General features: G+C 43.3%; 1 protein-coding gene across 1 annotated transcript; it reads left to right on the forward strand.

Annotated features, from left to right (window-relative positions):
• Nucleotides 1-1,241: 1,241 nt before the first annotated feature.
• Nucleotides 1,242-19,145, forward strand: LOC118373568 (nicotinamide phosphoribosyltransferase). Its single transcript, XM_035759740.2, has 11 exons — nt 1,242-1,408; nt 4,880-5,036; nt 7,330-7,433; nt 8,476-8,604; nt 11,100-11,258; nt 12,874-13,010; nt 13,755-13,980; nt 14,482-14,601; nt 14,702-14,842; nt 16,953-17,087; nt 17,265-19,145. Exons 1-11 carry the CDS (start codon nt 1,355-1,357, stop codon nt 17,376-17,378), a joined length of 1,476 nt encoding a protein of 491 aa, XP_035615633.1. The 5' UTR covers nt 1,242-1,354; the 3' UTR covers nt 17,379-19,145.
• Nucleotides 19,146-22,436: the final 3,291 nt, after the last annotated feature.

Genomic DNA, 22,436 nt, shown 5'->3' on the forward strand with positions numbered 1-22,436 from the left:
GGGCCTACTTTGGCCGACAGGTGGTTTCAAAGCCTTATACTCGCCAATACAAAACATGGCCAAATCAATCCAGGGTTTATATACGTCATTGGTTACAACTGCTGTCAGTGAGGTTTTGGGTTTGTTAAATAATAGCGCTCTCTTCTGGTTATGGTGGTTATCATTTCACCAACGTTTTAATGATTCCAGCAAAGACGGATACAATTTCGAACAGGCCCATAGACTTCTATTGAAACAGAAACAAATTAAGGAGTGGGATGCATAGACTGTAAAAAATAGTGCAATGTCTCGCTTCCTGTTCCGTCTCTGATTTCAGAGATGTTACAACAATAATGGTGGCTCCTGAGAAAAAATGTATTTCACAAATAATTAATTTTTCAGCGGTCTCACATTTGTATCTATACATTTGTATATTCAGTCATTTACACCTTATTTGCCATGGTATCTGCAAATATTTTCAGTTACATATTTGCTAACTCCAATCATTTTCGCTCAATATAATGCAGTTCAAGGGTTGCTGTAGGCTGCTGATCCTAGATCAGCCCTTACGATTAAGAATTTGGGCATTGGTGTAAAGTACTTTAAAGTACTACTTAAGTAGTTTTTTGGGGTACTTTACTTCATTATTTATATTTTTGACAACTTTTACTTGTACTCTTACTTCACTACATTCCTAAAGATAATATTGTACTTTTTATTCCATTCATTTTCCCTGACAACAGAAAGTACTCGTTACATTTTGAATGCTTAGCAGGACAGGAAAATAGTTAAATTTACGCACTTATCAAGAGAACACTTGGTCATCCCTACTGCCGCTGTACTGACGGACTAAACACAAATTCATATTTTGTAAATAATGTGTGCCCTGGCAATCCGTACATTTTAAAAACAAAAAAATGGTGCCTCTGCTTTGCCTAATATAAGGAATTTAGAATTATGTATGCTTTTACTTTTGATACTTAAGTATATTTTTTCAATTGCATTAACTTTTGTTACTTAAGTATATTTAAAACCAAATACTTTTAGACTCAATTAGTATTTTACTGGTTGACTTTCACTTTTACTTCAGTAACTTTCTGTTAAGGTATCTTTACTTTCACTCAAGTATGACTTGTGCGTACTTTTTTTCACCACTGAATTTTGGCAAACCATAAGTCTGCTTTGTGGCCTTGCCCCCCCCCCTACACTACGTCATCGTCCGCGCTTGTGTGACGCGAGGCCCGCCTCCCAACCGCCCGCGTTATGCCCGCCCCTCCGTCTCTTTACGGTCTCTTCCCCAGCGACAGAGCTAGGTTGAGTCCCCGGCACGGAGTAATAATACTGACACCCGCGACTGACTGAAACCAAGGGGAAGATGGAGCACAGAGACCCTCATTTCAACATATTGTTAGCTACGGATTCTTATAAGGTGAGTGGGCGACACCGGTATGTTAGTGCGATTTGTCTGCGTAGTCGTAGGTTCAGTGTGCGTGTAATTCTACCAGCCAAGGTGGTTGCATCCTCCAAGGCCATCACGCGTGCCTTGGTGGCTGTCTGTGTCAGATTGTTAGGCCAAATGGGGAGGAGAGAGGGGCAGGTAGAAAAGGTAGTACCAAATTTAGCCTATTTTCATCCTGGATAAATGACGGAATTGCCACCAGCGAATCTACGAAGATGCTCACCTTTGCGCAGCTAGCGGCGCTTGCAAGGCAGGCAGCTAATGAATGAGCAGAGGATATATTGGCTAAATATGTGTTGCAAATGGGAACGCTGTAGCAGCTAATTGAAAAGGCGGTAGCTAGCGCAGGCAAGTAATTGAATGGAGCGGGTGATTTTGTTCTACCAAAACGTGGGAAGGCTAGCTTTTGCAAGAGACGTAGCTAACAGGCCAGGGTCTATTGTGCTACTATCCATTTCCTTACTTTATCAAAAGCAATGGCAGATCCTGAAACAAAATCGAAACTTTGGTAAGCCTTTGGATACGCTCCAGGTCTTAGTGCAATCCTTTTGACCGTCGATGTTGTCAAAGACGGAGGTGGGATGAGTGCATTCAGTGCAATCAAATGAGAGATGCATGCTGTACGATTCGGTCTGTTTTTGACTGGGTTTTACATGTTATTTTATTTGAATGAAAAAAAATCAGCTGTCTGCTAGGTAGGTAGGTATAGGTACAGATGGGTACACTTATATACCCTGCAAGCAAAATTATATAGATATGACTGACTGCTTTTGTCAAAAACAATACTACGAGAAATGTATTCATTTCTTTGTGGCCCCGTGTCCTGTCATCCAAACTGTCATATCAGCTGAATCTCTCACTCACAGGTGGCAACACAATATTTTATACAATTGTGGCACCACACTATTATATAAACATAGTGGAACTGCTATGTTTCCTCTTTACCATTGGGACAAAAATAAAGGCTGCACAAAGCACATTAATCCTATTATATTTTATGAGCCAGTGTCAACTGTCAATCATTCTCCCTCCTGGTCAGTGCTGTGATGATGCTGTTTTCTGGACTGGTGTGTGTGTGTGTCGGGGGGGCATAAAACACGTCAGTTCTTTTGGGCTCAATGCTATACAGTGACTGGTAGGCATTTGGAACTATAGGGCCTGTTAGGATATAGAGAGAGCGGGTGGGAGACTAAAGGGCGCTGGCTACTGTCACTTATACATATAACATGATGGAGGCTAAAAAAGGGGTAATAAATTAGGCCCTAAAGTCCCTAACCACTGTCCTAAAACCATGGAGGAATATTGGATTATCAGAATGTTCTGTCTTTGCCATGCAAAGCTTATGCAAACTGTTGTTTCACAACCCCTGGCCAAAAACAAATAAAAAAATAAAAAGAGATTTGTGAACAGAATGGAGTCAAACAGCTCTGAACATTAGCTTTAATCTTGGTCAATTGTGCTTCACGGAAGTATTTGATTTAGTCTTTCTCTCTGCTGTCTGTGGCCCTAAATTCAGAATTTAGAATAACATATCCTGTTGATTATTGTTGTCGTGTGTGTGCGTTTAGACTGATCTGGTTGGCTCCATCCACCCATCTGTCAGAGCGGAGGTCATAGTGGACTGATTCCCAGACCAGCACTGATCTATGTAGGCACAGTTCTAGGATCGGCTAACCCATGGGGGGTTCATTGGTTCGGTTACCGGTTAGTTCATGAGATCTTGTGGGGGGCTAGTGAAGGATGGGACCTGTTGCGTAGGTTATGTTATTGTATGTGCAAGGCCAGTGCAGCCCAGAGGAAGGACGGGGCGAGGGTCAGAAGTAACACAGTTTTACAGTTGACTGAATTCCCGGAAAGTGAGAGAGAGATGGACGTATGTGTGAGTGCCCAGAGGCAAGGACACGGGACTGTGCCAGACAGATATTGCCGCTGTAGAGAGGCCAGTGTAATTATATGTACATAGTGGTCGTGGCTAATCAATAAAAGCATCGGCGGCAGATTTGCTCATTACTCTGTTTGCGTTATTTACTGTTCCATCTGCTCCACAGCCTGTCTCTGTCCCTCACTTTTTTTTTTCAACCGCCCCCAATGTGCCCATCCTCTCTTTCTGTTCCACTTCTCTACACATACCTGGGTGTCCCAGGTGCACCTAGAGAGAGTGAGCTGGGGGGGGTGTATGTGACGTAGCAGAAAGCACTTGGTATCCCTCCAAATGACACGAATGCACTACATTTCACCAGAGCCAACCTGTGACCAGTGGATCATTTGAGATACGGATTTTTGTTAGTACTTCCTCTAGCCTTAACTCTGTGAGGAGTTGACTTGATCATGAATACATCATATCAGTCCATCACTTCGGTGATATCTAGTCGGCTCAGTAGGCTTCGAGCCCTAGACACCTCTGTGTGGGTGTGTAACAGAAACACGCAGCGGATTGCATTCGAAATGACTAATGAAGATCACGTTAGTAAATTGTCAGATGACAACACTTTGAGAGCTTTGGGAGGAGGTGTTCCTGTAATTGGATAGCGGATGGGAGCAATCATCCCTGTATCTGTCCAGTGTCCATCTGTCCTGTGTGGTACAGGCGGACAGACAGAGGGACCAGGCCTGGTCACTCAGTCTTGTCATGGTCCAGCAGGCTGATATCTAGCACCTTTGAGTGGAGTGCGAGAACTTCCACTCGGTAAAGGGACACATTTTGGAGTGTTTATGTGGGAACAAATGGCAGCATAACCTTTCTTATGTCTCAGTGGTGTTCGAGGTATGAGGACAAAAACAGCCAATTGCTTTCTCTGTGCGAACCTGTGCCACCACAACTTCCTGTTGCTGCATAGGAAAAGCCTGTGACGCTGCGACCAGCAACCTCCGGTTGTGAAAATTATAGTAAAACACTGCCAAGAGAATGTCATATCGAAATCACTTCTAGGAAGGATACCTGAGGGCAACTAGCTATACAATCGGAAGCTGTGACATTTTATCCTTGTAGTTAGGCTATTTAAACTGTTATTAAAGACGCACGGTCAAACCGTTGTATCATTTCAGCCAGTCATTTTGAAAGTAGTGCTCGCTCACAAGCCGTAAGTGGTCCCCGGAAAATGCGTACCACGTCACAGATGTTGCAGATACTGCATGTGCGCCACGTCGTTGCGCTCGCTCTCTATCTCCGCTGTGTCCGCTGAGCCGTTGGGCCCGCCCTGCAACCTCGCTGGGCAACGCTGGGCAGGCCTTTTCTTCGCAGAAGTTCATTGGCTAGAACTGGAATTTCTAGGCTGGCGCACGTGGCAGGGAAATGTCATACATTGGGCACATCCAGCCCAAAGCGGGAGGTTTAAAAAGGTACTAGTCACCAAAGTACCTTTTCAATCTCTTTAACTGTCATTTTATAGCCTGAAGTTGTGATGTGTTTTGTCCATGTTGTCTCCTCCGTCTTGGATCCAGGTGACACACTACAAGCAGTACCCTCCCAACACCAGTAAAGTGTACTCCTACTTCGAGTGCCGCGAGAAGAGGCCTGACCCGACCAAGAACAGAAAAGTCAAGTATGAGACGACGGTCTTCTACGGCCTGCAGTACATCACCAACAAATACTTAAAAGGTAAGGATTGCATTGATGTCCTCATAATGCCAAATATGACATCCAAGCCTGTATACATAGCTCCTCTATGAGTTAACATTCTCTACCAGGCCTTGCTACTAGTCTGCAGAGTTGGAGTGAACTGAGTGATCCTTCCTGTCTCTGCCAGCAGGAGAATCACTGTCATGTGATCAAGGCTAGCATATAATTGAATAGGTGCTCAGATGAATTCTAGAGCATTGACTGGCAGCATCTGAGGATCTGTAGCATCTAGACTGAGCAGGGGAGAATCTCAGTTGCATTTCCTTGATTCCTCGCGTCCTCTCTCCACGCCTCCTCAAAACCCATTGAATGAGAAGTTCAGAGGTCCCTCCCCAGGATCACCTTCCAATACTTTGAAAAGCAATCCTTCCTTTCTGCCTCACTTGGAATTGATGATAGATCAGTCCTCTCACTTTCAAGATCTGACCTGAAGTGTGTGTGTTTGTCTGAATGTTCCTGTATTCTCCTTCTGGAAACGTCTGGTCCTCACAAGGATAGTAAAACCAAACACACAGACAAGAAAAAAAAATGCTATATTTGGCTAGGTTACGGTTACAATTAAGGTTAGGTTTGAAGTTAAAGTTTCGGATAAGGGTTAGGGAAAATAGGATTTTGAATGGGAATCAATTGTTTGGTCCCTACAAGGATTCAATGCATTTGTTGTTGTGTTGGCTCTGTACTCCAGTACTTTGGATTTGAAATGATACAATGAAATTACAGGACTGTTTGTACACAGTCCTCCCATTTTAGGGGACCGAAGGTATTGGGACAAAATCACTTATGTGTATTAAAGTAGTCAAAAGTTTAGTATTTGGCTTTCGCTTGTGACTCTACAACCTTGTTGGATGCATTTGCTGTTTGTTTTGGTTGTGTTTCAGATAATGTTGTGGCCATTATAAATTAATGGTATATACTGTATTGTGTCATTTACAATAAATCTGGCTCCAAAATGACACTACATTATTTACCGTTAATTTCTATTGGGCACAAAATCTGAAACGCAACCAAAACAAACCGCAAATGGATCCAAGGTTGTGGAGTCGCAAGCTTGATGTCTTCATTGTGTGTTAGGGATATGGGACCAAATACTCGTCTTTTGATTACTTTCATATACGATGGAATTTGAGAAGGAGTCGTGGAGAGAGGATGCAAGGAATCAAGGAAATGCAATTGAGATTCTCCCCAGGATCACGTTCCAATACGGTTAAAAGAAATCCTTCCTTTTGATTGATGGAACGTCAGTGGTTAGGATTTCACTATCCAGTAAGGTCAGGGATTACTCCACGGTAGTAGGAAGTAGGGAAAGAGGACGCCTTTTATTTTCACTGTATTTGAACAGGGCCTAGACTACAGCTCCTCCTCTGGCCATCAGTTATTGTAAAGGGAGCTGAGAGGTTTAGCTAGATGTCGTACCTTGGGCAGCCTTGGCCTAGACACTGATCTAAGGTCCGTTTCTCACTCCATACCCTAATGGTGCCTGTCCTAAGGTTAACGTTTTGTAGAAGGTTAAGTTGATCCTAGATCTGTTGTTTTGTTCTTCCGCACAGCACTAGAGAATGGAGCTCAAAGTGATTTCACGGCGAGGCAGGGAGAGGTGCTGTAGAGAGCTTCAGGACTAGCGTGGACTGGAGACAAAGGAACAGCTGCTCTTTGAGCCCCAGCAACACAAAGGGCAGCTGCAACTTGGGGCTACTAGCATTGATTCACTACAATGATACAGAGTTCTACTCGCAAAAGAAGTAACCTTGGAATAACATTTTCTAAACTTTAAGTTTTTATTTGCATTCAAATAACCTTTTGAAAATACCAGCCTTATTACTTTATTGCAACAAGAGGTCATATCAAGCACACGTTTGTGTGTGTGTGTGTCCGTGTGTGTGTCCCTGTGTGTGTCCCTGTGTGTGTCCGTGTGTGTGTCCGTGTGTGTGTCCGTGTGTGTGTCCCTGTGTGTCCCTGTGTGTGTCCCTGTGTGTGTCCCTGTGTGTGTCCCTGTGTGTCCCTGTGTGTGTCCCTGTGTGTCCCTGTGTGTCCGTGTCTAACATGTCCTGCAGCAGGACAAAGCCGCTCTGTAAGAGGGAGAGATAAGCTCCTAATTTAATAGCACATGGGTGGACTAGAGTTTGGGATTCCAATGCTTCTCTGTCGCCTCCTCCTCTCTCTCCTCCCCTTCTCTCACTCTTTTGCTTCTCTCACTCTATATCTCTCTATCCTATACACCACTTGTTCACTGATGCTTCAACCATTTGAACCCCCCCACCCCACCCCCCTCCAGGGAAAGTGGTGACTCCAGAGAAGATCCAGGAAGCGAAGGAGGTGTACAGGGAACACTTCCAGGATGACGTCTTCAACGAGAAGGGCTGGAACTACATACTGGAGGTACACATTCACGTTTGTTTTTACTACAGTGAGCTCCACAAGAATTGGGACAGGTTCGCCTCTGTACTCCAGCACTTTGGATTTTAAATTATACAATGACTCTGAGATTAAAGTGCCGTCTGTCAGCTTTAATTTGAGGCTATTTTCAGTCATATCGGGTGGACCGTTTAGAAATTGCATCACTTTTTGTTCATAGTCCCCCATATTTTAGGGGACAAAAAGTATTGGGACAAATTCCCTTGTGTATTAAAGTAGTCAGAAGTTTAGTGTATTAAAGTGAGTTGTTTTGGTTGTGTTTTTTGGTTGTGTTTCTGATTTTTTTTTTTGTGCTCATTAGAAATGAATGGTAAATAATGTATTGTGTCATTTTGGAGCCACTTTTTTTAAAATTGTAAATAAGAATAGAATGTGTTTCTAAACACTTCTACATTAATGTGGATGTTACCATGATTACGGGATAAGTAACCCGTCAGTAACCTCATCATGATTCACGATTCAATCAGGACGATCTGTAATCATGGTAGCATCCACATTAATATAGAAGTGTTTAGAAACATGTGATACCCCGTGAGTCACAAGCTTGATGTAGCCATTGCATGCTTGGAATATGGGACCAAATACAACATTTTGACTACTGTAATACAATTGTTTAGGGGGACTATGTCGAAAAAGGGATGTGATTTCGTTGTATCAAATCCCAAAGTGCCAAAGCAACAAAAATGTGTCACTCTCCCAATACCTTTGGAGCTCATCCCTAACCCTTACGTATTTTTGGTGGAAAATACATCTTTCAATCAATTTTGCTCACTGGGTTACTAGTGCTGATCAGGGTCACTTTAATTTGATTAGTGTCCTATCACAATTATTTTTCTCCCCCATATAGAATTTTAAGATACTTGAAACAACATATTTTTATTTGACTAATATGATAAAGAAAATGGATCAGACCGTGGGCTTTAGGGTGAATGTTGTATGTTGTGTGTTAACTGCAATGGCTGGTGTAAAGGTTGTTTGTGTGTGTGTGTGTGTGTGTGTATTGCAGAAGTATGACGGCCACCTACCCATAGAGATCAAGGCGGTGCCGGAGGGAAGTGTGATCCCACGGGGTAACGTCCTCTTCACCGTGGAGAGCACCGACCCAGAATGCTACTGGCTCACCAACTGGGTGGAGGTGAGTGTCAGGGGGGGGGCAGCAGGTAGGTTAGGTCTCCCTATCAATGTGACTGGATTGGGGCCTTCCTGTCTGTTTCAAATGAATCCTTAGAGTCAGTGTGGCTGTCTGAGATTGTGCCTGATCTAAAAATAAAATGTAATGTTTATTTAACTTCACTCCTCACTGACCAAGGCCCTGCCCCTAGAGCACACCACACAACATTGCCACAGTGACTCTGCACTTTTTAAAATTCACATGATGACCGCCATCAGTCTCTCTATCTGTAAACCTCTTCCTCACGTATCCTGCCTCTGTCTGTCTAGTCTCGAGTGTTACTATTTAGCTTCTCTGACTAGGATGGTTTCTATGGGTTCTGCATCACAAATGGCACCCTATTCCCTATATAGAGCACTTCTTTGACCAGAACCCTGAGAATAGGGTGCCGTTTGAGCTAGGTCAGCTAAGTCCCGTCTCCACCTCTCAGTAGCCACTCTATGCAGAATCACTGATCTACAAATCATCTTGCCTCCCGGATGACTACTCATTTTGCGATCAAGATCAGTGAATCTGTGCGGTGTCTTTCTCAGACCGATCTCCGTGAACGTGCAGAGTAGTTCCACTGACGAGCAGACCGTAGACTCGCTGGTCTGACACCGTCACGTGAGCATATTAACACTGGTCACCAACCGGTCGATCGCCAAACATTTCTGTAGAAAAGCCAACGATAAAGCCTTGCGCTCCTTTAAAAAATATAAAAAATGTTTTCGTCTTGCGCTGTTGGTGGTGGGTGCACTTGATTCAGAAGGGCAAGTAAAGTGTTCCCATTTTGAACTGTTTAATTTGTCTGAAGAGAGAGCTAAATCAAGTGCGCCTACTGCGCATTTCATACACTTTAAAACCATGTCCAGAGAGAGACTCTCAAAGAATACAGCAAAGAGCTGCTGTTTTTATGAGTAAGTTCATGTTTTAAGTTTTTATTCAACAATTTTACAAAACATATATGACCCTCTTCTCCTTGCTTCCCACACACGCTACAACCAGCAATGCAGCTGCAATGAATGAGTAGCCAAGTATATCGATAGGCCTGTGTTTTTCTTATTGGCAGCTCATCATGTCTATTTTAATATCATGGAACGCTATTTCACTAACTCTGGTCATAAGAACAACATTGGGTTTGTGCATGAATAATGCGGTGCGACTAGAGTTTCGCCATCAGGTGGAAGACGGTGTCCCCTTTCACTGGTCAGTCTCACCGGAGGGAGGGAGTAGAGACCGCGAGAGGTGGAACCTCTGCTGCTTCCTCCTGCCACTGAAACTGACCATCTGATGCAGGTACCATCAGTCCAGTAAAATAAAAAAGCAAATCATTTCAATTTATGCTCAGCTGTGCCTCGTAAGTTAATTGTGCACAGATGTATGTTTTTTTTTTTTAAAGTCATGTTTTTGTTGTTTTTCTGAGCGGTAGATCTCGGCTTTTTGACTCAAAAGGTTGGTGACCGCTCTATTAAACAGTATATTATGGTTTGGCTCTGGAAGTGTGTGGCTCTGTTATCCCCGTCCACACTACGGTGCTCAATGGCGCCCTCCTCAGTCTCCACCTGGCATTACTGCTGTAGATCACCACAGCGTCAGCGTCACTGCATACAACCAGTCATATAGTAGGCCTGTATGGCTTCAGTTCCTTAAAGATAATTAATTTGTTTCTAGATTATTATGATCATTTTCACATATTGAGTTGAAGTTATTGGAGCTGTGTCTGGCAACATCTTGTGGTAGCGTGTGAGCGCTCCGGTAACTCTGCAAGGTGTTTCTGACCATGGGGACCGCACACATGACCCTGCACACACACACACGTACACACACTCTCACGTACATGCACACTACACAGCTCTTAGAGGGAGAAATATGACTAAACACACACTCTGACATGGCGTGATAATATTGACTCGTCTGTTCAACGATGACTGGACTGAGACAAAGACCCAGGCATCTCTAGCTGCCAGCGGGCCATGGCTAAGTAACTCTGTCCTGGGCTTGCCATGTGAGGAATCCTCCCATCGAACCCCGTGTTGACATGACCTCTCCCTGTCCCTTTGCCAGGGAATGTGGATCTAGCCCCTGAGCCTCCCAAACAGCCCACTTCCCCTTCCACATAGCAGTATAAAGGGTCTGTCAAGAGGGTTGGTTTTGGGATCATGTTCCAGCTCACTACACTGTGATGGGGTGACTGGAGGGTGTGGATGGGGCTGTGGTGGGATCAGAGGGATATTTTGGGTTCATGGACAGGCACACTACAGTTCAAGAAAGATTGAGGATAGAGGGAGCGGGATCAGAAATGAATGAATGAGAGGGAGGGAGGGAGAGAGATGGATGGAGGGATCAGAGAGGGAGGTAAGATTGATGGAGAGAGACGCCTCGAAAGCACAGAAAGTTGTGCTTCGAAAGCTCCAGACTTGGGTCCATTCTAGCATGGCAATCTACTAACTCACTCCCCTCTTCCTCCTCCCCTCCAGACCATCCTTGTCCAGGTCTGGTACCCTATCACCGTGGCGACCAACTCCAGGGAGCAGAAGAAGATTCTGGCCAAGTACCTGCTGGAGACCTCTGGCAACCTGGACAAGCTGGAGTACAAGCTGCACGACTTCGGCTACAGGGGAGTTTCCTCACAAGAGGTAGAGGAAGTGTGTGTGTGTGTGGGTGGAGGAAGGGAGGGTTATATCCAGTGCATTCATGAAGTATTCAGACCCCTTGACTTTTTCCACATTCTGTTACGTTACAGACTTGTTCTAAAATCTACACACAATACCCCATAACGACAAAGCGAAAACAGGTTTTCAGAAATGTTTACAAGAAACAGATACCTTATTTACATTAGTATTCAGACCCTTTGCTATGAGACTCTCAATTGAGCTCAGGTGCATCCTGTTTCCATTGATCATCCATGAGATGTTTCTACAACTTGATTGGAGTCCAACTGTGGTAAATTCAATTGATTGGACATGATTTGGAAAGGCACACACCTGTCTATATTAGGCCCCACTGTTGACAGTGCCTGTCAGAGCAAAAACCAAGCCATGAGGTCGAAAGAATTGTCCGTAGAGCTCCGAGACAGGATTGTGTCGAGGCACAGATCTGGGGAAGGATACCAAAACATTTCTGCAGCATTGAAAGTCCCCAAGAACACAGTGGCCTCCATCATTCTTAAATGGAATACATTTGGAACCGCCAAGACTCTTCCTAGAGCTGGCCGCCTGGCCAAACTGAGTTATCGGGGGAGAAGGGCCTTGCTCAGGGAGTTGACCAAGAACTCGATGGTCACTCTGACAGAGCTCCAGAGTTCGTCTGGGGAAATGAGAGAACCTTCCAGAAGGACAACCATCTCTGCAGCACTCCACCAATCAGGCCTTTATGGTAGCGTGGCCAGACGGTAACCACTCCTCAGTAAAAGGCGCATGACCGCCCACTTGGAGTTTGCCAAAAGGCTCCTAAAGGACTCTCAGACCATCAGAAACAAGATTCACTGGTCTGATGAAACCAAGATTGAACGATTTGGCCTGAATGCCAAGAATCCCGTCTGGAGGAAACCTGGTAAAGCATGGTACTGGTAAAGCATGGCGGGATTTTTGTCAGTGGCAGGGAGTCTAGTCAGGATCGAGGGAAAGATGAACGCAGCAAAGTACAGCGAGATCCTTGATGAAAACTTGCTCCAGAGCACTCAGGACCTCAGACTTGGGCTAAAGTTTACCTTTCAACAGGACGACGACCCTAAGCACACAGCCAAGACAATGCAGGAGAGGCTTCGGGACAAGTCTCTGAATGTCCTTGAGTGACCCAGCCAGAGCCCAGACTTGAACCCGATCAAACATCTTTGGAGAGACCTGAAAATAGCTGTGCAGCAATGCTACCCATCCAACCTGACAGAGCTTGAGAGGATCTGCAGAGAAGAATGGTAGAAACTCCCCAAATCCAGGTGTGCCAAGCTTGTAGCGTCATACCCAAGGAGACTCAAGGCTGTAATCTCTGCCAAAGGTGCTTCAATAAAGTACTGAGTAAATGGTCTGAATAATTATGTAAATGTGATATTTTTGTTTTTTTAAACCTGTTTTTGCTTTGTCATTATGGGTTATTGTGGGTAGATTGAGTTTAAAATTATATATATAGTATTTATTTATTGATAAGGCTGTAACGTACCAAAGTGGGAAAAGCCAAGGGGTCTGAATACTTTCTGAATGCACTGTAGGTGTGTGTGTGTGACATTTGACTCACCATCTCTCTTCCCCATTTCAGACGGCAGGTATCGGAGCCTCTGCCCACCTGGTGAACTTTAAGGGCACAGACACTGTGGCTGGCATCGGCGTGATTAAGAAGTACTACGGCACCAAAGACCCTGTGCCTGGCTTCTCTGTGCCCGCCGCGGAGCACAGGTAAAAACGTCAGGACACACAGTGGCTTCACAGTTAACACACTAACATCTCTTTCTTGGTCCTGAATCAATCAAATTACACTTGTATTGGCATTCTTAGCCCCAGGTAGCAAGCAGGAGGGGATGGCTTTGATATCCAAATATCAATTGCTATGCTTGTATAGGCCATTGATAACAGTACACACACACAGGAGATGTACAGTACATCTCTAGCTGAGTTGGCAGTACCACTTCTCCACTGCACCATTCATTTGCCCCGTTGGTTTCTGGGAGTTCGGTTCCAGAGGCCCTGGCCTGGTCACTGTGGTTGCGGAATCATGGCGGTCCGTTTTAGTTTCATCTTCCAGAGACACAGTCAGATTCCTCTCCATATGATACACACAGTACTCTACCATCCCCCTCACTCTCTGGGTTCTCCAAGGTGGTAGATAGCAATGCATTTAGAGATACGCCCCTCATTTCTTTGCTAATAGATTTGATAGCATTAAATAAAGATCAAATTGTAAGTGAGGCAAGCGTAATGCACAGATCGATTCAGAAAGAAACTAAAAGGACATAGCTAGCTAGCTACAGTTCACTGTTGTTGACATGAGCTCCTGGAAGTCCAGTTTCTGCAAAGTGTTGATAAGGATGCCCTCTAGTGGTGGTACTGCAGCTCCATGTGGAAGAGTTCATAGGGAGAGGGATGCGTTTAGTTGTCTTCAGTAAATCTGATAACTTTTGTATTCTCCCTCTTTCTCTCCAGCACCATCACGGCGTGGGGGAAGGACCACGAGCGAGATGCCTTTGAGCACATCGTGAGGCAGTTCCCCAACGTGCCCGTGTCTATCGTCAGTGACAGCTATGACATCTACAACGCCTGTGAGAAGATCTGGGGAGAAGACCTGAGGAGCCTCATTGAGTCGCGCAGCGCTGACGCCCCACTGGTGGTCCGTCCCGACTCAGGGAACCCCCTGGATACCGTGCTGAAGGTAACACGATGCCTAGCTCGACCCTAAGTCAACCCCCTTAAGCCCCTCGTCGTCCGCCCGACTTGGGGAAGCCCGTGGATAACGTACTGAAGCTAGGTCCCAATCAGGTCCTCTGAGAAAGTACTAACGCAATACTGAATATTATTGGCCAGATCCTAAATTGAGAAAAATGCACACGAATTCAACGTCCATGGTAATCTGCCATTTGATATAACTAAAATAATAATCCCATATGGGATTAGCAGACGCTTTTATAGTCATGCACGCCTACGTTTTATGTACAGGCGTTCCCTGGAATCGAACCCACTATCCTAGCGTTGCGAGTTCCATGAGCTACGGGGGGTACATGATTTGGGTGATATTTTGAGCTATGACCGGGCTTCTGTAGTTGAGATTGAGCCGTATGGAAGCCCTCTCAGTCGATGCTGTATGTGCCTCACATACAGATTTTTTTTTTTAGCATTCTTGTTAAAAAAAGAAACACGTGCTTCCTCCACTCAGGTTCTGGAGATCCTGGGGAAGAAGTTTATCCCTACGGAGAACTCCAAAGGCTACAAAGTTCTGCCGCCCTATATCAGAGTTATACAGGGGGACGGAGTGGATATCAACACCCTGCAAGAGGTACACACACACGGACACACAAACACAAACACACACACACACGGACACACAAACACAAACACACACACACAGTCAGTATTAACAGTGCATGTGTGTGTAGATCGTGGAGGGGATGAAGCAGCATCGGTGGAGCATTGAGAATATTGCCTTTGGCTCTGGAGGGGCTCTGCTGCAGAAACTGACCAGGGATCTGCTCAACTGCTCCTTTAAATGCAGCTACGTGGTCACCAACGGCCTGGGGGTGAGCAGAGCATTACACGCATGCACACACACTATCACACACACACACACACACACACACACATGGATACTGTATACTATATTACAGTGGGGTCTTAAATTATTGACACTTCTGATAAAGATTACCAGAAATGACTGTAAAATCAATAATTCAAATACTGAGCTAAATTGAATGCTAGAAAAATAGGGAAATTATTTTATGCTAATACAATTGCTCAGAGAAAGATCTTGTTTAACGAGTAATAGTTTTTTTTCTCAAAGGTAGGGGTCAAAATGATTGACACCCTGTTTTCAATTCCTCACCTTGCGAGAATAACGGCACTGAGAACACATTGGGAGGGATCTTAGACCATTCCTCTATACAGAACATTAGTGTGTTGAAAATCCCAAATTGTTTGCGTAGTCAATTTACACACAGCTCTGACACACACACTTATCCCACCAGACAGGCCACCAGGGGTCTTTTCACAGTCCCCAAATCCAGAATAAATTCAAGAAAGCGTACAGTATTATATAAAGCCCTTATTGCATGGAACTTCCTTCCATCTCATATTGCTCAAATAAACAGCAGACCTGGTTTCAAAAAAAGATAAAGCAACACCTCGCGGCACAACGCCTCTCCTCTATTTGACCTAGAAGGTTTGTGTGTATTGATATGTAGGCTACGTGTGACTTCTTAAACATGTATGTAGTTCTGTCCTTTGATCTGTTCTTGTCTAATGATGTTCTTCTGTATTATGTCATTCTGTATTATGTTTCATGTTTTGTGTTGGACCCCAGGAAGAGTAGCTGCTGCTTTTGCAACAGCTAATGAGGATCCTAATAAAATACCAAATCCTTCCAGATCCTTGATATCCTTCGTCTGCGCTCATGGACGACCCATTTCAATTCAAACCACAGGTTTTCAATGGGTCCTGAGACTGAGATGGCCATTGCAAAATGTTGATTAACAATTCCTTTTGAGGGTTTTGGTGGGCGCTTGGGGTTATTGTTTTGGTGGGCGCTTGGGGGTTATTGTTTTGGTGGGCGCTTGTTTGGTGGGCGCTTGGGGGTTATTGTTTTGGTGGGCGCTTGGGGGTTATTGTTTTGCTGGAAGAGCCACTTGCTGCCAAGTTTCACCCACCTGGCAGAGGCAACCAGGTTTTTGGCAAAACATATCCTAGTAGGTCATGATGCCGTTGACCTTTTTAACAAGGGCCCCAGGACCAGTGGAAGCAATATAGCCCTGTAACATTAGAGATCCACCACCATATTTTACAATGGGGTTTATTTTCTGCTCATGCGTTCTCATTTCAACACCAAACCCACCACTGGTGTGCGTGACCAAAGAGCTCTATTTTCATGTCATCTGACCAAAGCACCAGGTACAATCCACGTTGGCAATGCAGTTCAGCAAACTTCAGGCGTTTTACATTTGTTGGATGAAAACAATCCGGCAGGGTGATGCACATCCTGCTAAAAGTGCAAGCAGGTATTTTTTTTACTGCAATTCGGTTAATTATCAGTTAATTGTTCCGTTTCAATTCAGGCTTTTGTTCAGTTTAGACCATACGCAGGTCATATACATTTGAACCTGTGCGGCTGGTAAACATTTTTGAGTATACCCTACAAAATAAACGAATGCTAATTTTGCAACCTATAGCCTATTCGATTCTGGGAGTTGTTTATTTAAGTTTCAATTAAACTATTTGATTATCGAAACAATATTGACTATATGTCAGCTATAGGCTTTCATTGGGTAAGAAGGCTAATTATACCAATATCAGTTGACAATGTGCCGCATCACATTGTGAAAATAAGGAGATATCGTTCTTAATTCATTGCATAGTTTCCTTTTTTTATCCAAATGCGGAATAGACTTGCAGACAAATCAATTCGTACAGGAACGGGGAATAGCCTAATGGCCTATACTACTCTGGAGTCATAAAAACAATGAAACAAGGAAAATCTGTCCTGATGACGGATATCGGTTGGGGCTCGGAATTGACGTGGCTGGCGAGGGCGGGGTGCATCTCCAAAACAAACTGGCCCGTGCAGGACTCTTTAACACAGACACACATCCTACCTCCACTGGAAGGAGAAGTGTAACTGTTTTTAATATTTGGTGTCAGGTGAATGTGTTCAAGGACCCGGTGGCGGACCCGAACAAAAGATCAAAGAAAGGTCGTCTGTCTCTGCACCGGACAGCGAGCGGGGACTTTGTCACTCTGGAGGAGGGCAAGGGAGACCTGGAGGAGTATGGCGTGGTGAGTTGAGTCCACATGTCATACTCCCACATCAATGCATTCCAATAGCCTTTGTAAATAAATGTTGTTTTAGTTATTGGGGTTTGTCAAATGTGAACTTTTTTGTTGTTGTTGAGGTTAGTCAATTAGACACTTCACTGACGGTCATTTGTCCTTTTCCCTCTCGTCTCCCTCCAGGACCTGTTACACACAGTGTTTCAGAATGGGAAAATTGTCAAGACGTACACGTTCGATGACGTCAGAGACAATGCCAAGATAACGGACAGTGACCTCAAGGAGCTCCTCCACTGAGGGGCCACTGACCCCTGAACCCCTGACCTCCATCACCCCACCGGAGGCGGCACACTGCTAATGACGCCCCCCTTCCCTCAAACCCCACCCTCCCAGAAGCACTGTCCTCCACTGGAGAGGAGACACACACACACACACACACACATGTCCAAACCTACACCTGAGTGAAGGCCAAGGGATAGAGAGAGTAGTGAGGGAGGGAGAGCAAGTGGAGTGAGTGAAACAAGTAAGTGATAAAGATTAAGGGAGTTGAGTGAGATAAATGAGAGCGAAAGAGAGATGGGAGATAGAAGGAACACATTCATCACTGACTATACCCTGTGTTGTGTGTACAGAGCTGTTTAAAGTCATTCATAATCTACTTAGTTAGCGTTGTCTTTTAGTGATGGAAGGTTATCGTGGTATATAAATAATTTAAACTGCGGTTACGTTACAGTGTTTATATGACCAAGTGTCGCTATACATTGATCACAGGATAGGAGATATTGTTTCTACTGTGTTCATGAAAGTTCCAGAACTATGTGTGGTTCTAGAACTGAGAGGTATATGTTTAATGTTCCTGAGTGGATGTTTGTATGCGTGTGTGTGTACTGACGGTTTCTTCCTTTTTAAAGGAACGTTGTATTCCTTTATGCAAATGAATTTGCTGAACACATACTCTACCTTTTTAAGTTGTTGGCCTTTTTTATTTTGTTTATTTTTTAAATACGTTTTCCCCCTTGGGTCTTTAGAAGACACTACCCACACATGGGCAAGTCGCCATATAGAAGCCAGCTAATCATGTTGCTAAAACACTGTCTACAGAACTGCACGACACACGCTGTATGAAATGGCACCCTATTCCCTTTACCAGTAAAAAGTATTGCACTGACTAAGGTGTCATTTTGGACCCAACCACAGAGTCAAATCTCTCTATTTGTGGCACCTTTTGTTTGTGTAAAAGTGCAAGTATTTGTTACACGTATATTTTTCTTTGATTTGGAGAACAGTAAGGCATTTGTCGCTGATATTGAATTATGGGGAAAATTTCCGTAGAGCTTGATTTTGATACCATTGTGGTTGGTTCTTACCTCCCAGAAATCATTTATTTTTTATGACAAAGGTAAATATTGCCAGATGATTTCCATATTTACAAGGATGTGGCCAAACTGTCTTCTCACGTGTATATAACAACTGCATTATACTGCGAGAGGGCAGGTTAGGTAGAAATAGGGATATAATTATAATTTGTTTGTCTAATTCCCATTTTCTACCAATCCAGAATCCTCCACACTGCTTGTTTGTTGTATGACCGGTGTTGTCAGCTTTTAGCAAATGTTTGTTTGTGTGTAGAATAGTGTTAAATTCTGGTAACTTTCCCAGAAACCCTGATTGAAAAATTCCGGGAATCAGTGGTCCTTCTGTAGCTCAGTTGGTAGAGCATGGCGCTTGTAACGCCAGGGTAGTGGGTTCGATTCCCGGGACCACCCATACGTAGAATGTATGCACACATGACTGTAAGTCGCTTTGGATAAAAGCGTCTGATAAATGGCATGTATTATTACGCTCGGAATCCAGAATCCTCCAACCAAGATTTCACGATGACCGGAATTTTACAATCCTGGTGTGGTCTTGTATGAATGCTGTTTAGAAAATAATACTTGTGAATTCTATTTTTGTTTTGTTATATGTTGGTTGTCCCAAATTGTTTCCCAAAACTGAACATATCTGACATTTTAAACTAACATCTGTTGCAATGTCTACATATTAAAAACACCATCCTGTCAATTTGAAATGTTTGATTTAATTATTTAAATTGTTGTTTTTGTGTAGTTTACCCCCTATTTCTCCCCAACTTCGTGATATCCAATTACGATCTTGTCTCATCGCTGCATCTCCCCAACGGGCTCGGGGAAACACCGCTCAACTGACAACCGAAGTCACAAGGAGTCGCTAGAGCGCGATTGGCCAAGTAAAGCCCTCCCCTAACCTGGGCCCATTGTGCACCTTCCTGTGGGACTCCTGCTTGTGACAGCCTGGGATCGAACCCGGGTCTGCAGTGACACCTCACTACAGACCACTATGCCACTCGGGAGGCCCTTGATAAAAGATTGTGTTATACGAGGGAATCTATTCCCTCCCCTAGCTGCTTTCCAATCAGTATAATATGGTTTCCTCAATGCACTAGCATTTAATTAAATAATATTGATATCACATGTTGGAGAATTAAATAATTACAACTTATGTGTGAATCTTTGGATAAAACACTAATTTATTGTGTTCTGTTCTCTATTTATAAATAATCTTTGGTTCCTGCCTGCTTGGTAAAGATATGAGGGGGGCGACAAAATCTCCTCCTTAGGACCATCTGGCAGAATGCCCAGAATATGTTTTTTTATGTTAAGATAGGAGACTGCCAGACATGCCGGAACCAACCCTATGACCTATGCCTATGTAACATGTCTATATCTAGTATAAAAGGGATAACAGGACTGCCCTAAAGAAGAGTGCTATATATCGACATGTGTGCTTGATGCATTGAGTTGATTGGAACTTCTCCAGCACGCTGATAATAATGATTCCTTTATGATTGACTTTGAGTGTCCCTGTGTAGAATTTCTACAGCTATTTGGTGTCACAAAAAGGATGATGGATTCTGCCTGCGGAGCTTTCCAGTGGGGGTCTGCGAGGAAAACCGGTGGCACATTTTATGAAGAGTGAGGGAAATTCTAGTCTGACCAAAAGAGGACGAGACCCCCAGACCAGACACATACTGTGAGCTTTCCAGGAGGAGACACATCACCCACAAACAAACGAGGGACACGGCAACTGATTACAGTCAGTCAATTTTAAATGAACAAATTAAACTAAACAAAAATGGAGGAGGATAGTCCTGAGTCAAGTAATAGCACGATGTGAGATGTGGATGGGAAAGTCGTGAGTGTGGAGTTACTGAGTGAATGTGTGAAAGTGCATGTTATTCTATTTGTATGTGGCAAGACTATGGAGCCTATAGAGGCTATAGCATTTGACTATATAAACTATTGATACTATGGATGCTATAGGGACTATGGATGCTCAGGGACTATAGATACTGTAGAGACTATAGAGGAACCATGGCAGTGATACATATGACAGAAGAAGGCAAGAGCTAGTCTTAGAGAGAAGACTAGACCAAGGGCAAGTAACGGTATCATGCCCCTCTGACAGCTGTCTGTAGGCATTTATAAGAGAAGTGTCTACCTGGTCTGCAGCCACTGATAATAGCACAAGGTGCTATTCTATATGTATAATGAAGATACATATGGTGCATAGGAAGTAACTACAGGAGAATCGTTGAAGATGCACATGGGGTAATAAGGGAAATGACTGAGTGTGTTTGGGATTAGTACTAAGTGGATGTGAAAGTTGTGTGATTGTGAGATATGACATATTAAGCTGATTGAAATTTGGATAATAAAATATAGAAATTCGGATATTAAGCTGATTTTAAACCCTCTTCCTGGACATCTACCGTCCTCTGGGTTTTCAGTAAAACCCTAATATAACAACCCTGATTCAACTAATTAGCTGCTCAACAAGACCTTAACTAGCAGAATCAGATTTGGGTTGGACTGAAAACCTACAGGACAGTAGATCTCCAGGAAGAGGGTTGGGCAGCCCTGAAGTAGAGTGTGAATGAGAACTGTCAGGGGACTAGCTCCAGTGAGTAAGATGACTGAATGGATACCCCAACCAGTTCTGTGTGAGCTGAGTTTTTAGATCTATAACGTTGTCTGTGGGTTCTGTCTACCACCTCTCATTGTTGTTTTATATGTATAGAGAACCATTGAAGATACATATGGTGTATAGGATGCACACGGAGTGGTGTGTATGTGAATACCTAAGTATAGTTATGTAGGGAAAAGTGAATGGAAAGATATGAAAGAAGATAGGACTATTCCTGAATATGCTGTTAAATAGAACACTAGAGTGAATATTTAAACCCCTGAATGAATAGAACACTGGTGTGGAGGAGGATTTTGTGATGTAACACACATGTATAATGGGTTACTAGAGCTAAAGTAAGATAATATTGAGTATAATGGTTTACTTAGAGATCTGATGAAATAACAATAGAAAAAATAATAATATACAACTTGTAGACGTACATAAGTGGTGTAAAAAACATGAGAAATGTTCAGAGTGGTCCTTTTATGGATCATTTGGTCAAGATAAGGTTAAAGCATTCTACGGGACTTGACTTACCCGTAACCAATAAAACTATAAATGCGTATGAGCTTTCCTCCACCCTGGTAATACATAAGGCTGGGGCGGTCACAAAATGTTGTCAGCTGGTGATTGGCAAGCAAATAATATATACTCAATATACTCAGCAATTTCCCGTTAATTACCAGAAACACATTTAGCAAGTCCTGGCTTTCACACATAGCCTCCAAGCCATTTTAAAAAGTCTAATAAATCCATGTAATATAGCCTACAACTTCACAATAAATCCATTTTTGATTTTAGACAGGTCTTAGACCGGCCTAAAATGATATGAAGAAAATGTTGTCTATTTCAGAAGAAAAGAATAGCATACTCGGAGTTACACTAGTTTATTTAGCAGACTTGCTTATAATTCTGTGTCATTATTTTATATATTTTTTTATAGTATGAAGAATATAATTGAACAAAGCTGAATAAAATAGAAATATTGTCTCCAGACGATTTGAGGGAGTGCTCACATGCGACTGTTCTGTGTTGAGCGGTTAACAAAGAAATAGGTACTGCTATATGCTTAATTTAGTTATTAATGTAACTTTAGTTGTTCTACAAACGTTGGGCTATATGTTTTGATTTTTAATACATTGTAAGGCTGCATGATGAGATTCTAATTATGATTTGAAAAAAGTCGCTTGAAAGGCCTGAGCTCTGCGTTGTTTTTTTTGCGCAGGCTGTACACTCTAAAAAGAAAAGGTTCCTAGAGTATCCTTTAGGGGTTCTTCAAATTGAAACTGTGGGGGAACCCCAACAATAACACTATTTTAGTTTTCAGTGTTTATTAAGATTTAACTGGCAAAGCAGAATAAAAATTTT

This window comes from Oncorhynchus keta, chromosome 13 (assembly GCF_023373465.1).
Source record: "Oncorhynchus keta strain PuntledgeMale-10-30-2019 chromosome 13, Oket_V2, whole genome shotgun sequence".
NCBI classification, from domain to species: Eukaryota; Metazoa; Chordata; class Actinopteri; order Salmoniformes; family Salmonidae; genus Oncorhynchus; species Oncorhynchus keta.